At 39.7% G+C, this 16,287-nt stretch overlaps 1 protein-coding gene across 4 annotated transcripts in view; it reads left to right on the forward strand.

Annotated features, from left to right (window-relative positions):
* The window catches only part of DDX10 (DEAD-box helicase 10), a 292,747-nt gene that overhangs the window by 20,016 nt on the left and 256,444 nt on the right, over window positions 1–16,287 (forward strand). For all 4 annotated transcript variants that reach the window (XM_002708478.6, XM_089333648.1, XM_089333658.1 and 1 more), the window contains exons 6-8: window positions 1,068–1,257; window positions 7,450–7,576; window positions 12,136–12,298. In XM_002708478.6, coding sequence (XP_002708524.4) covers window positions 1,068–1,257; window positions 7,450–7,576; window positions 12,136–12,298 — 480 coding nt within the window. The remainder of the gene's footprint in view (window positions 1–1,067; window positions 1,258–7,449; window positions 7,577–12,135; window positions 12,299–16,287) is intronic.

Raw genomic sequence — 16,287 nt, forward strand, 5'->3', positions numbered from 1 at the left:
AACTGCTGGGGCTGGGCCAGGCTGAAGCCAAGAGCCCAGAGCTCCATCTGGGTCTCCCACATGGGTGGCAGGAACTCAAGACGTGGCCCATCTTCCACTGCCTTCCCAGGCTCATTAGGGAGCTGGATCAGAACCAGAACAGGTAGGTCTTAAACTGGTGCTTATATGAAATGTGAACATTGTAGGTGGTAGCTTAACCTGCTGTGCCACAATACTGGCCCTGTGTTTTTCTTTTTTTTTTTTTTTGATTAAAAGAGAAGATACATACATTCATGTATATGAAATTAGGTAATTCATGGGACTGGCGCTGTGGCGTAGCAGGTAAAGCAACTGCTTGCAGTGCCAGCATCCCACATGGGCACCGGTTTGAGTCCTGTCTGCTCCATTTCTGATCCAGCTCTCTTCTATGGCCTGAGAAGCAGTAGAAAATAGCTCAAGTCCTTGGGCCCCTGTACCCACATGGGAGACCCTGAAGTAACTCCTGGCTCCTGGCTTTGAATCGGCACAGCTCTGGCTGTTGTGGCTGTCTGGGGAGTAAACCAGGAGATGGAAGTTCTCTCTCTCTGTGCCTCTGCTTCTCTGTAACTTAGCCTTTCAAATAAATAAATAAATAAATCTTCAAAAAAAAAAAAAGAAATTAGGTAATTTAGTATTAGACATTTGGCACTGTGGAGAGGTTTTAATTTTGTCTAAGTTATTATCTACTTCTGATAACTTGAAAGGTCAAATTGGCATTTAAAAATTTTTTTTAATTTGTGATACTAATACATGTTTTCTAACTGTTTTTAGATACTTCAAGATGTATAGAAAAGTTGCAGTTACAATGAGTTGCTATATACCTTTCACTCAATTTCCCCTAGTGTTAGCATCTTATGAAACTATGATACCTATGTCAAAACTGACATTAATATTGGCATATTATATAATAAATTCTAGGCTTTATTAAAATTTCACCAGTTTTTCTACTATTGTCTTTTTTTTTCTGTTTTAGGTACTGATTCATGATACCAGATTACATTTGGTTTAATGTGTATTTAAATATTTCAATTTGCGTTTTCCTTTTTTAGTTCTTGATGAAGCAGATAGAATCTTGGATATGGGCTTTGCTGATACCATGAATGCTATTATTGAAAATCTTCCCAAGAAACGTCAGACTTTACTTTTCTCAGCAACACAAACAAAATCTGTAAAGGACCTTGCACGCTTGAGTTTGAAAAACCCTGAGTATGTCTGGGTTCATGAAAAAGCAAAATACAGGTATATACTATTTGAATTAAATCAACTATTACTATTTTAAGAACTTAGTATTTTAAACTTATTTTTTGGAAATCAGATACTTTGTATGTTGTTTAGATGTGCAAAGTATGTAAATATGTAAGTTAAAATTGCTCATTGTGGAGCTGGTGCTGTGGCAGACATAGTAGGCTAAGCCTCTGCCTGTGGCATTGGCATCCCATGTAGGTGCTGGTTTGTATCTCCGCTGCTCCTCTTCTGATTCAGCTCTTTGCTTGTGGCCTTGGAAAGCAGTCAAAGATGGTTACAAGTACTGGGGCCCTTGTACCTGCTTGGGAGACCCAGAGGAAGATCCTGGCTCCTGGCTTCAGATTGGTCCTGCTCTGGCCACTGGGGACCACTTGGGGAGTGAACTATTGGATGGAGGACTTTTCTTTCTGACTCCCTCTCTCTGTCTAACTCTACCTCTCTTAAAAATAAAATTACTTATTCTGAAGTTTGGTCTGAGGAACAAAAACTTTCTCATGAGATGTTAACAGATTTTTCACTATTTCTTAGCTACTCCCTTCATGTATGAGAGGAGAGGAGATCAGTTCCATGATAAATAGCAAATGTTAAGTTAAAGTTAAAATACTTTTCTCTTAAATCAAGGCTTCTTAGAACCCTTTAATGTTTTCATGGGCAATGTGAATATGAAAGCACTGGGGAGATGAATTTAGTTTACCAAGTGCACCAAAATTATTTGGGTACCAAATCATTCTCCTTGGCATTATTTTACAGAACCAATGTGTTTTGGAATATGTTTAACAAATACATTTATATTTAACAAAATAACTATGTTTAAAAATGGTTTTATTAAAAACTGGAGAGTTGGCCGGTGCTAGGCTAATCCTCCGCCTGTGGTGCCGGCACACCGGGTTCTAGTCCCGGTCGGGGCGCCGGATTCTGTCCCGGTTGCTCCTCTTCCAGGCCAGCTTTCTGCTGTGGCCCGGGAATGCAGTGGAGGATGGCCCAAGTGCTTGGGCCCTGCACTCGCATGGGAGACCAGGAGAAGCACTGGCTCCTGGCTTCAGATCAGCGCGGTGTGCCGGCCGCAGCGGCCATTGGGGGGGTGAACCAAAGGAAAAGGAAGACCTTTCTCTCTGTCTGTCTCTCTCTCTCACTGTCCACTCTGCCTGTCAAAAAACAAAACAAAACTGGAGAGTAAAGTGTGTGTGAGAAAGAGCGAGAGAAGTGCTAATGGTTGGGGACATGTGTTTTAAGTTACATTTGGATATGGCAACTGGAAGTTGGCATGATTCATGTTTGGTGTGAATCATTGCAGACAGTGGAGATGCTTGACCTCCAGAAGAAATGTTTTTTGTGAGAATAAGTTGGGTTCTATGTTAAGGATACCAATATGGTGTCATTACTTCAATCTTTTTTCACTTTTTCTTGATATAACATTTTAGTCTAAAAAGAAATAGGTTGGATTATCCTGTTGGAAAATCCTTAAATACAGGAAATCCATTATTTGGACTCACCTTGACCTTGTTCAGTAGATTTCTAAGATTAAAAATTAGCCTGAGAAGAGGCCAAACTCTATCTTTGCAGGTGATCTTAATGGGTAAACTTTGGAGAATCTGAGTACTGGTAGCTTTGGCTATCAAGTATTGGGAATGGAATGGCATGAGTTACTTGATGTGTAGTTTCTTTGTTAGCTTACTGTTGAGTAGACATGAATCTCATAAAGTTGTGTTGATAGTTACTTGTCATAAAAATTTCAATTAGCTGGATAATGTAAAGACTAGACAATCTGAGTCAGAATTAGATAATTGTACATATTATCCCTATCTCCAGTTTCTATAGATGATAACATTGGCTTTTATATGAAAATAACTGAGACATATTAAAAACTGAATGCTAAGAGTTTGATTTTATTTTATAAGTGATTTTTGAAACATAGTTCGTATTTATAAAAACACAGGTTTTGGAAGAAGTTTGAGAATGCAGATACATAGTGGCATACTATACAAAGCTACAGGTTATGTGGTGATGAATGCAGTACTCTGTAATTCCATGGGAACCAGAACATTATAAAAAGTAGGTGGTGTTAGTGATTCTGTCTAATGTCACTATTGACTTTTTTCCTTGAATGTCTTACTAATTCAGTTAATATAACATGAGAGGTTATAATTAAGGATATTTTAGGACATCATATTATAATATCTGCTCTCAAATTATGAAGGATATGAAAATTAAAAAGAACTTAGATATTTCTGAAGTTGTATGTCAAAGTATACTTAGAAAACATGCTGTCTGGGCCACCAGCATATTGGGGTAACAGGTTAAGCCAGTTCAAGTCCCAGCTGATCCACATCCAATCTTTACTAATGCACCTGGGAAAGCAGCAGAAGATGGCCAAGTTGTTGGGCCCCTTCACCCTCCTGGGAGACGGGATGAACTCCAGGCTCCTGGCTTCAGCCTGGTCGAGACATGGCTGTTGGCGGCCATTTGGGGAGTGAACCAGTGGATGGAAGATGACTCTCTCTCTCTCTCTTTCTCTCTCTCTCTGTAATTCTGTCTTTCAAATAAATAACTCTTAGAAAAAGTGTAACTTTTTTTTGAATCTCTGTAGACAAATGGTGCTTCTAATGATTTGATTTCTTTTTTTGGATTTTTATCTATTTTTAAATGAGTTATTTATGTGAAAGGCACAGTGACAGGGGAGGGGGTACACACACACACACACACACACACACAAGAAGGGAAGGGGAGAGAGAATGAAAGAGCTATTAAGATAACAGATCTTCCATCTGCTGGTCACTCCCCAAATGGCCTTAATGGTTGGGGTTTGGCCAGGTGGAAGCCAAGAACTCCATCTGGGTTTCCCATGTGGGTGGCAGGGGTCCAAGCACTTGGCCATCTTTTGCTGCTTTCCCAGGCACATTAGCAGGAAGGTAGGTTTGAAGTAGAGCAGCTGAGACTTAAACTGACATTCTGATATGGAATTCAGGCATCACAAGCAGTGGCTTACACTGTGCCACAGTGCTGGCTCGTATCTATGTATTTGAGAGGCTGAGTGATAGAAAGAGCTCTCATCTGCTGTTTCACTTCCCAAATGCCTACAGGAACTGAGGCTGGGCTAGGCTGAAACTAGGAGCTGGGAATTTAGTTCAGGTTTCTCATGTGGGTGGCAGGAATTTAATTACTTGAGCCATCCCTGCTGCTTCCCAGGGTCTGCGTTAACACAAAGCTGTAGTCACGAGCCAGAGGTGGGTATTGATTGAACCCAGGTACTCTCATGACGGACATGGACATCTTAGTCTTCATCTCTTGACCAAATGCCTTTCCCTAATTCTTTTATTTTTAAGTGCAAATAGTTGCCTTTGCGTTACAATAATTTGCTTTGTTTTCCAGTGACTAAAACAGTTGAATTTTGTGGTGAATTATGAAAAATTCCAAATTTGAGGGAAACATTTGATCTTGCTGCTGGGTACACAGAAATTTAGTATTACATTTCCTATTAGTTTGAAATAGTCATAAAATGTTTTTAATCTTTACTAATACTTTTTGCCTTATAGTCTAGTTTGTCTACCCAACACATCTACCTTCTTCTGGTTAGAGTTTACATGGTGAATCTTTTCCCATCCTTATATTCTGTACATTGTTTACATGTACATTTTTAGTTTGTAAGTAGCCTATTTTCATTATTTAGGTTCTTTACATCTCCCTGTCATTGTGTCTTCACTTTAATGTATTTTTATTCCACACATTTTAAACTACATTGTCCACTATTATTTGAAACAGTGCTTAGACTTACTGAGATGTTCTTCTCAAATGGGAGCATGATAATGCAAGAATTTTCCTTTGTTTAAAGAATTTTTTTAGACCATATTTGTAGTGAAACTCTTTTCACTTTGCTGAAAGTCTCTTTATTTGATCTTCATTTTGGTTTAAAGGTCGTCTTGGCAGTTTTTCTTCCCCCTCTCTTCAAAGGTGTCTATGTACTGTACTCTAGGATCCATTATTCTATTAAAATCAGACAGCTTTCTTGTTCTTTTGAAGATTACATTTTTTAAGATTGTTTTCTTGTCTTTGTTTTTTAGCAAAACAGTGAATGTTTTCTCTCTTTCTGGCAGGCAAATGATACTTGAGCAGGTCACTCTATGTTCTAGCCTGTAATTAGTCTCTGGGGGCTATTTTGTTTCTGATTTGTCATTGGTCTTAAGATACATCCTTCATTCAGGGCATAACCTTTCAATGGGTCTCAGCTGCCAAACTGCGATATTTCCCAGAACCCCTCTACATAAGCATCCTGTAAACTTTGTAGCCTTGTGAGATTGCCAGTCTTTGCTCAGTTCCATAACTGTCTGGTTACTGCTTTTTGCTTGTTTTCCCTTATTCTGTCCTGGGTATGTTATGTTTTGGAGTTGGCATACTCCCCAAGGGTAAATAGGATAAAAAATTTTAGATTCAGTTTTCCTTCTTGCCTGGATCTGGGGCCAACATGTTTGTGCTTAAGGTTGCCACTTTGTCTCTCTCCAGTCTTGGAATCTGAAAATGCTTTATGAGGTGGGTGGGTGGAGGCAGGAAAAGGGAGATTAATATGGGGCTAGCTTAAAGGTATTTATTTTTCTGCTTTAGCACCTCAAGTATAGATACCTTTGATCTTTTGTTGTCTTTTATGTTTTTTTTTAGAACAGATTTATTTATTTGAAAGAGAAGGAGAGACAGAGATATCTTCCATCTGTTGGTTCATTTCCCAAATGGCTGCAACAGCTGGGGCTGGGCCAGGTCAAAGCCAGGAGCTTCATCTGGGTCTCTCATGTGGGTTGGGCCATCCTCTGCTGCTTTCCCTGGCTCATTATAAAGGAGCTGGGTGGGAAGTGGAACAGCCAGTACTTGAAGAGGCACTCATGGAATTCCTGGCCTGCAGGTAGAGGCTTAACCTGCTGTGCCCTTTTTATTTTCTTTTCTAAAATTAGGATTTTTTTGAGAGTTCTTTGTATTTTTGGAGGACAGTCCTATATCAGATGTCTCTTCACTTTTTTTTTTTTTTTAACTATGTGGCTTATCTTCCAATTCTTGACAGTATCTTTCACAGGTAAGTTGGACTTCATTATAGTTAAAATTTTCTTACAGGTTCTTTTATAGATTATGAATCTGTTATATCTGAAACTAATTGACTACTAATTTTTAATTATGTGCCACCCTTCCCCCAACATGTTGCCTTCCTCATGCTTTCTCTTAACACATATGCCCATGTGTATGTGTGTACACACACACACACACACACACACGTGACTGCCCGAGTGTATGGATGAATATGCATACCTCCTTGGATAAAGGGTACCCAACTATGTACTATTCTGTTACTTCTTTCTTAACAGTACACCCTAGAGATTACTCCACAATAATGTTGGAATAGATTAATTTATTCATATTTATTTTTTTCCCTTAACAATTGTGTGATACTTTATTGTATGGATGTGCAATTGTGATTATCTGGAATGATGGGCATTTGGATTGATGTTCTGATTTTTTCTTTATAAATGATGCTTTTTTTTTAAAAACCAGAGTATTTTGGAAATAGAATCTTAAAAATGGGTTTATTCAAAGAGTGAATGTGCACATGCTTCCCTCTAACATTTTGATGAGTTTCACCCATGCAGTAAATTGAAAGACTTAAATGCCTTACATCTGCCACTTTTAGGTAGCATTCACTTACTAATCATTTGTCTATTCCTCTAAATGCATTTTAACCCATCTTAATTTTTGATGCATTTCGAAGTATGTAGATATCTACATGCATCTCCTTATACATATCACTAATGAGAGTTGAAATTTGGTATAGAGTTTATTTTTTTGGTAAAATTTACATACTGAGGCATCTATAAACTTTAAGCATATATTTGTTGGGTTTTGATGAATGTGTGTATCTGTGTAACTATACCAGACCCTAACAATATGTAGAAAATTTCCATCAGCCCAGCTAGTTCACTCCTGTCCTTTCTTATGTGTATCTTGACCCTGTACTTTTTCAGGTGACCACAGTTTGCATGTCGGTGGCTTTTTTTTTTTTTTTTTTTTTTTAAGCATTTAACCTCTAAAGGTTTTTGACTGTATTTTAAAGAGATGCATTGAATTCACTTCTGAAGGGACCGTAGGGAAGTTTTTTTTTTTTTCTGCAACATAACATATATTTAATGTTTTTCCTCTTTTTAATTCTATAAGCACTCCTGCCACTTTGGAACAGAACTATATAGTGTGTGAGCTGCAGCAAAAAATAAGTGTGTTATATTCCTTTTTGAGAAGCCATCTGAAGAAGAAGAGTATTGTGTTTTTCTCCAGTTGCAAAGAGGTACTGTGACCTTTTCTTTCTAAGCTATTTTGTGTTGAATTATCCTTGAAATAGCAAGTTCCAGTTAGACTAATAATTGTATGAGATATACAGTGCTAGTTGTGGTGAAGGATCTGTAGATGATGATAGTCTAGTTCCTTTTTTTGGGAGACAGTATGTGGATGAGACTGTAAAACTCCATGAGGGCAGCAACTGTCTTTTTCTTCATTTCTGTGCTAAGTGCTGATGATACTGGAAACATAGTGGCCCTCCATAAATATGGGTAGAATGAACAACTGATAGCTAAGCTAAGCACAGATCTTCATCCCCCCCTCCCCTTTTTTTTAAAGATTTATTTTTATTTTGAAGGAGTTAGAGATGTAGAGACAGAGAGAGGAAGAGAGGTCTTCCATCCACTGGTTCACTCCCTAAATGGCTACAATGGCAAGAGCTGAGCCAATCCAGAGCCAGGAGCTTCCTCTGGGTCTTCCATATGGGTACAGGGACTTAAAGATTTGGGCCATCCTCTGCTGCTTTCCCAGGCTCATTAGCAGGAAGCTGGATCTGAAGTGGAGCAGCCAGGACTGGTACTTGGGCCCATGTGGGATGCTGCAGGCCCAGGCTTTAACCTACTGCACCACAGCATTGGCCTTGGATCTTCATTTCTGATCCTTCCCTTCCCAACCTGTCCCTTCCCCTGTCCTCCCCTCTGAATGTGAAACTGAATGTGCCTTATTTCCGTGCCTCTTATCTTTGCTCATGCTAATCTATCTAGAATGAGTGTCCTGTATACTTTTCATTCTAACTATAGGGAAATAGTTCTTTAAGGCTAAGCTCAAATATTAAACTTCAAAGTCCTTTTCTGACATTGTCTTTTTAAATAGTTGTTTCTTCCCCTGTTGCTTCTGCAGAATTTTGTTTCTATTTGTATTTAGTTAACAAACATTTTTTAAACATGAGCTTTGTACTAGGAATAAGGGATTCAGAGATACATAAGAAAACATGGTCTTCTCCCTTAAGAAGAAGGGACCATGGTTGGTTTGTATATCATTTCTCCTCTATATGTTTAGGTTGCTGATGATATATATAGGGCATATAATAGATCAGCTCTAGGGTGATAGCTTTTGTAGAAGCTTTGTGTGATAAATGTACAGGTAAATTTTTCTTTAGCTTGAGGGGAGATAAGTGGCTTTCTATTTCTGTTGTCTACTGAACCCTATGGTTTTACTGTGTAAAAAGAATGACTTCAGATTATTATTAGCTTTAGGATCTATTTTTTAAAAGATTTATGTATTTATTTATTTGAAAGGTAGAGTTACAGAGAGGCAGAGGCAGAGAGAGAGAGAGAGATCTTCCATCCATTGATTCATTCCCCAAATGGCTCAATTGCCAGAGCTAGGCTGATCTGAAGCCAGGAGCCAGGAATTTCTTCCAGGTCTCCCACGGGGGTTCAGGTGCTCACGGTCTTGGGCCATCTTCCTCTGCTTTCTCAGGCCATAGCAGAGAGCTAGATTGGAAGTGGAGCAGCCAGGTCTTAAACTGGTGCCCATATGGGATGTGGACACTGCAGGTGGTGGCTTTACCCACTACACCTCCATGCCGGCCCCTGAAGCACTTCTTTACACTTTTGTGATTCTGCACTGTTTAACCTGTTCTCTCTGACCCTACTTTCTGAGTGCTCTATTTTAGTCCTTTTTGCTGGTTTTTCCTCTGCTTGTCCACTGCAGTTTGGAGTACCTCAGGCTTTTGTGCTCGCTCCTTTTTCCATTCGCACTTTTCTTTATAGGTAACCTTATTTCATCCCTTTAAATTCTACCTGTGTACTAACAGCTGCCAAATCTACATCTCAAACCCTGACTTCTTTCTTGAGTTCCCACCTTGGTGTTCCCTTTTCTACTTGTATTTCCAATTGGACGTCTAGAAGGCATTTCAAATTTAATACAGGAAAAACAATTCTTCATAGACCTGCTTTCCGTAACTCCTGCCTACCTCAGTAAATGACCAAATCCTGATTCTTGTCTGTTTTCATCCCATATTCAGTTTGTTGATAACTCATTAATTCTGTGACTGTTTACCACTGCCCATGCTACAGCGTAGCCTGAACTATGCTTAATTTTGTCTTAACCTCTTTTTTGGTTTCCCCCTTCCCTCACTTTATTTCCTGTAGGTTTTTCTCCCTGATAGGCAAAAAGATCAGCCTAGCTCTCCTCAGTATCCATTTATGAGCATATATACTAAAGAGAAATTGAGGACAATGGGTTCCTTCTAGTCTATACATTGAGATATACTTAACAGTAAAATTTCACTTATATCTAAGTTACTTATCAAGTCCTGACATTTCTTGTTTTGGTCATTTGTGTACTAACTGTAATAATTGGTCTGTGTGAGAAGTTAATACAGTCCGACCACAAGAAATTAAAGTTAAAAAAACAAAAACTGAAAAGCAGGAAGTGGGACACATGGTTGCCTTGCATAAAATCCTCCAATAACTTTTTGTATAAGTTAGAATTAAATTTAAACCCCATAGGAAAAAGAACTTACATGACTTTACTCCACATAGGTCTTGTACCTCAGCTGGTTTATTAAATAGCAGGAATTTAAGGTCATTGTTAATTTGTTGATTCAAGAGATGTAGAGTGCAGAAAGATTTCAAGAACTCAATTTAAACTTTCTGAGTTTTTATAAGCCGTGTTTCTTTTTTTTTTCTTTAAAGGTTAGTCTTTTTTTTTTTTTTTTCAAGATTTTACTTATTTGTTTCAGAGGTAGAGTTACAGACAGAGACCCAGGTCTTCCACCTGCTGCTTCACTCCCCAAATGGTCGTGAAGCCCAGAGCTGAGCCAATCCAAAGCCAGGAGCCAGGAGCCAGGAGCCAGGAGCCAGGAGCTTCTTCCAGGCCTCCTACATGGGTACAGGGGACCAAGCACTTGGACCATCTACTACTGCTTTCCCAGGCCGTATTTGAGAGCTGGATTGGAAGAGGAGCAGCCAGGACTAGAACCGGTATCCATATGAGATGCCAGCACCGCAGGTGGAGGCTTGGCCGGCCCACTATGCCACAGCGCTGGCTCCTATAAGCCCTATTTCTGAAGTTGATTTTTCTCAGAATGCATCTGGGGTCTGCAGGTTCTCCTTTTCCATCTCTCTTCATGGCGGACTGTTTTTATTGTTACAAAAGAAAGGTATTGGTTCCTTTATCCTTAAACTTACTGGTATATTGTACCAGAATCAAGAGAGCCTCCCTGACATTAGAGTATTGCTTTTGAGAAAGTTAGGGCCTCCAGTGAGTGTTACTTTGCGCTTGGGGTGGTTTTCCATTTTTAACTTGAAGGGAGACTTTAATGGAATTATTGGCTGATTATTTAATTTTTAATGATTTTTTTTGATAGTTAATTTTTTGGGGGGCCTGTTTTGGAAGTATTCAGAGTTAAGCTTTCTTTAAGTCCCTTTGCTGTATTTATGTGAACAGATTCTCTTAATACCTCATGTTAGAAAGAGAAAACAGGAATAAATGAACTGTGCCTCAGTCCTTCAGTCCTTAGTATGGTTTTATAAGTGCATGAACTAAAGAGAAAATGAAAACAATCAGTTCCTTCTAGTCCAATACATTGAGATGCATTTAACAATTACAATTGACTCATGTCTAACTAACAATTGTTTATCCAGCTCTAACATTTCTTGTATTGCTCAGTTTTGTATCAGTTGTAATACAATGTGAGAAGTTAGTTTAGCCTTTGACTGATAACTGGTAATTTTCTACCCCATGGGTGTGTTAATGTGACCAATGAAGATTTCCAAGCCCAAAAGATAATATGGGAGACGATGCTGTGGTGTAGCAGGAAAAGCCACTGCCTGCAGTGCCAGCATCCCATGTGCGTGCAGGTTCGAGTCTTGGCTGCTCCATATCTGATCTAGCTCTCTGCTGTGGCCTGGGAAAGCAGTAGAAGATAGCCCAAGTCCTTGGGCCCCTGCACCCATGTGGAAGACCTCTAAAGAAGCTCCTGGCTCCTGGCTTAGGATTGGCACAACTCCGGCCATTGTGGTCATCTAGGGAGCAAACCAGTGGATGGAAGACTTCTCTCTCTGCCTCTCTGTAACTCTGTCTTTCAAGTAAATAAATACATCTTTAGAAAAAAGTTAATATGTAGTTTTGTGGTTTCAGTAAATAAAAATAAGAGTTAAACAAGAAAAGAAAGGAGTTTCTTCACATTTTTTAGATTGGGCATAGGTATCAGATAGCTCTGCTTTTTGGAATCCATTGGATACATCAACAGGAAAAATTATTTTAAAATAACAGTGTTTACCAGAAATTGTATTCTTCAAATTATGCAAATTGGATGGATTTTAGGTATTAACTTAAATATAAGAAGAGCATTTAAAGCATTTAAATATCATTTTAAAAATATGTGAGCAAAATGGTTTAAGACCACAATTCTAGACTATGGTTTCTAAGATCCACATTTTGTTAAAAACCTTTTTTGTTGGTGAAATTTGTGCTTCTTAAAATATTGTTGCTGTTCATCTGGTAAACCTCAGTGTTGCTATCCTGAAGTAAGAAATTTGTTTTTCTGTGAATGCCCAGGTTCAGTATCTATTCCGAGTGTTCTGTCGGCTGCGTCCTGGTATCTCCATCCTTGCCCTCCATGGTCGACAGCAGCAGATGAGGAGAATGGAAGTCTATAATGAATTCGTCCGCAAGAAAGCTGCGGTGCTCTTTGCTACTGATATTGCTGCCAGGGGCCTGGGTAAGGAAACTTCTTAGGCAGAAATTTATATGATCATGGGAAACATAATTTGCTTTGTAAGGTTTACCTTGGAATTCTAATAGACTCGACGAATTGTCTTTTTTTTTTTTTTTTTTCACCGTTTGAAAGAGAAATGAATAAATTGGTAATGGTTGATTAGCATTCAGGATGTTTCAGTGAAACTTTTTGTAACATTTGCATCTTTTGTGCTCTTAATTTCATGATCATTACACCGTAGAATTTTAAGGCGCCTACAGAATCATCAGAGGAAGATTAAAGCTTCAGAGATGAAAAAAATTCCTGTTTTTTTTTTTTTTTACAAAATTGGAAAAGTTATTGTAACTCATTGAAGAAAAAACCAGTAATGTCCATCTTTTTACCAGTTATTCTAATTCTTATTTTAAAAACATTTAAGCATTCAGATTTATTTTCAAAAGACCACATTGTGTGAATCTACAGGTTTTGGCTCTGTGTGGTGAGATGGGTTTGGAAATGGAGAAGAAAACTACTTTAGTGATGGGAACAAAGGATGAAAATGAATAGACAGTAATTTGAATTCTTAAATCATTGTTTTCTTGTATTTTTAACAATATGGTGAATTTCAAACATACACAAAGGCTAAGTCTAATGTACCTTCATCAGCACATTTCCCAACATTAGCAATGATCTTTTTCATGATTCCCCTTTCTCTTTCTGTCCCTCCCTGAATATTCTGAAGTACATTTCAGACATTCATGTATTTATCCACATGTAACTGGAGATAGTAGCCAAAGCAGTTATATTTTTTTAAAGCATTGTAGGCTTTTTTTTTTTTTTTTTTGCTTCCTACTCTCATCACCATTTAGCTGTTTGGGTTTTGAAACATTTTAATTGTACTTGCATCTACTTACAGCTCTTATTTTTATTAAAAAATTATTTTTATTTTTCATTTTATTTGAAAGGCAGAGAGAGTGAGTGAACTTCCATCTTCTGGCTCACTCCACAAATGCCACAACAGCCAGGGATCTCCCATGTGAGTGGCAGGGGCTCAAGCACTTGGGGCAATCACCTATTGCCTTCCAGGGTGTGTACCAGCAGGAAGATGGAATTGGAATCAGAGCTAAGACTTGAACCCGGGCACTCTGATAAGTGATGTGGGCATCCCAAGGAGCACGTTTTTAAGATTTATGTATTTTACTTGAAAGAGACAAGGACAGAGTGATCTTCCATCTGCTGATTTACTCAGATAGCTGCAATGGCCAGGGCTGGGCTGGGCCAAAGCCAGGATCCAGGAGCTTTATCCAAATCCTCCACATGTGTGGCAGAGGCCCAAGCACTTGGGTCATACTTTGTTGCTTTCCCAGGCCTTTAGCAGGGAGCTGGATCAGAAGTGGGGCGGCCAGGGCTTGAACTGGTGCCCATATGGGATGCTGGTGTCGCAGGAAGTAGTTTCACTCGCTATCCCACAATGCTGGCCCCTTCAAGCAGCATCTTAATCGCTATACCAGTCATCCCAAAGGCAGTTTTCTTACTCATACTTTGTTTTGTGTGGTCTTTTCAGTTAGTTATTATCAAATGTGCTTAGATTTCTGTGTTCTCAGTTCTGACTTTTCTAAAATGTTCTAGCTGATATCACATGCCTAGTATTTTAATAGTTCAAATGAAGTTGTGTTTCTTTTCCCCGTGGGTGCCCCTTATGCAGTCTTCTGCCTCCAGCTGTATTCTGGACATATTACCCTGTGAATCTGCTGCACATTTGCACATTTCTCACCCTGGGACTTTGCTTTTTCAAGATAACCTATTTTCTTCTTCTTTTTTTTAACCTTTTTTTTTTTTTTTAAAGATTTATTCATTTGTTTGAGAGTCAGAGTTACACAGAGAGAGGAGAGGTGGGGGTTGGGGAGGAGATCTTCCATCCGCTGGTCAGTCCCCAATTGGCCCCAACGGCCGGAGCTGTGCTGTTCCGAAGCCAGTAACCAGGAGCTTCTTCTGGGTCTCCCACGTGGGTGCAGGGGCCCAAGGACTTGGGCCATCTTCTACTGTTTCCCAGGCCGCAGCGGAGAGCTGGATTGGAAGTGGATCCGCAGGGTCTTGAACTGGCGCCCATATTGGATGCCGGCACTTCAAGCCAGGGCATTAACCCGCTGTGCCACAGCGCCGGCCGCTTCTTCTTCTTAGGATTTTCTTTCTTCTTCCTCCTCCTCCTCTTCATTTTTAAAGATTTACTTATTTTAAAGGCAGTTACAGAGAGAGGGAGAGGGAAAGGGCGAGAGAAAGAGAGAGGGAGAGAGATTTGATCTTTTGTTCACTAATTTGCTCCCCAAATGCCTGCAATGTCGGGTTGGGACGGGCTGAAGCCAGGAGCTACTTCTGTTTCCCACATGGATACAGGACCCCAAGTACTTGGCACATCTTCTGCTTTTCCACGTGCATTAGTAGGAATCTGGATCAGAAGTATAGCAGCTGGACTCAAACTGGCGCTCATATAGGATGCTGATGTCATAGCTGACGACTTAACCTGCTGCACTGCAACATGGGCCCAGAAGATACCTATTTTTCTCTTTCATGGCCTGCCTGCCTGCCTTCCTTTCTTCCTTTCTTTTTATTTATTTTAACTAAGTCTTGTTCTTTATTTTTTTTTTTTTTTTTTTTTTTTTTTGACAGGCAGAGTGGACAGTGAGAGAGAGAGACAGAGAGAAAGGTCTTCCTTTTGCCGTTGGTTCACCCTCCAATGGCCGCCGCGGCCTGCGCGCTGCGGCCGGCGCACCGCGCTGATCCGATGGCAGGAGCCAGGAGCCAGGTGCTTTTCCTGGTCTCCCATGGGGTGCAGGGCCCAAGCACCTGGGCCATCCTCCACTGCACTCCCTGGCCACAGCAGAGGGCTGGCCTGGAAGAGGGGCAACCGGGACAGAATCCGGCGCCCCGACCGGGACTAGAACCCGGTGTGCCGGCGCCGCTAGGCAGAGGATTAGCCTAGTGAGCCGCGGCGCCGGCCAGTCTTGTTCTTTAATAACTTCCCGAGGAAGGGTGAATTGGAAGTAGATTTTGAATACTGGCAAATCTGATGATGGACTACTCTTTAATAATTGTGCTAGGAATAGAATATTAGGTTGAAATTATTAGAATTTTGCACATATATTCCATTGTCTTTTAGAAATCAGTATTCTTTTGAGATGTTTACCTGTCTGATTTCTTCTGTAACTCTTTTTTCTTTTGCTGCATATCTTAGGATGTTCTGCTTATCCACATGTCCAGATGTTTAATGATAATATACCTTAGTGCAAGATCCTACTTACTCTGCAGAAATTCAGTTTGACCAGCATATTCAAATAAATTTTCTATGGTCATTGAAACATTTCATGTGTGTACTGTCCAGTACTATCACTTGTAGCCTTCTGTGGTTTTGAACACTTTAATTCGTGGGACTGAGGATGGAATGAATTTGAGTGAGAGTTTTCGTTACATTTTGTGAGCTATCTTACTGAGCAATATAGAATAGAGATTCATGTCTTTAAGTTGGAGGACACCTTTGAAATGCTGCTTGGTGTTTTGGTTAAAAAAAAATTGTTGAATATTTATAATATTTTGGGTATGTGTTGTTGAAGGAATTTGTGTACTTAGATTGTTTCTATATTGTGATTCTCTGAGTTAATAACTGTCATGAGGGACCAGAAATCTATTTGAAGGTGTTTGTGCTTGTATGAGGCTTTTTGTCATATGATTGTCATGGTGAGGTGGACAGAATTAGTAATTTTGTAGCAGACCCAAAATGTCAACATGTACTCTTTTCGAGCATTAACTTCAGTCTTTTGAGAATTAAAGTTGCTGCTGGCCCTTTGGAAACCTAGCAAGGAAGTTGGCAGTGTGGCCTCCCAGGCAGCAAGAAGATTCCCACCCCCTGCCCCGCAGAGTTATCCCCGTTTTCACTATGCCTCTGGTGCTTCTGCTTTCTGCTATATTTTGTGTAACAGAGTTAGAAGTCTTTAGATGATGTGATTTCTGTTTTCCAT

This window comes from Oryctolagus cuniculus, chromosome 1 (assembly GCF_051225735.1).
Source record: "Oryctolagus cuniculus isolate XC-2025 breed Fujian yellow rabbit chromosome 1, ASM5122573v1, whole genome shotgun sequence".
In the NCBI taxonomy this organism is placed as follows: domain Eukaryota; kingdom Metazoa; phylum Chordata; class Mammalia; order Lagomorpha; family Leporidae; genus Oryctolagus; species Oryctolagus cuniculus.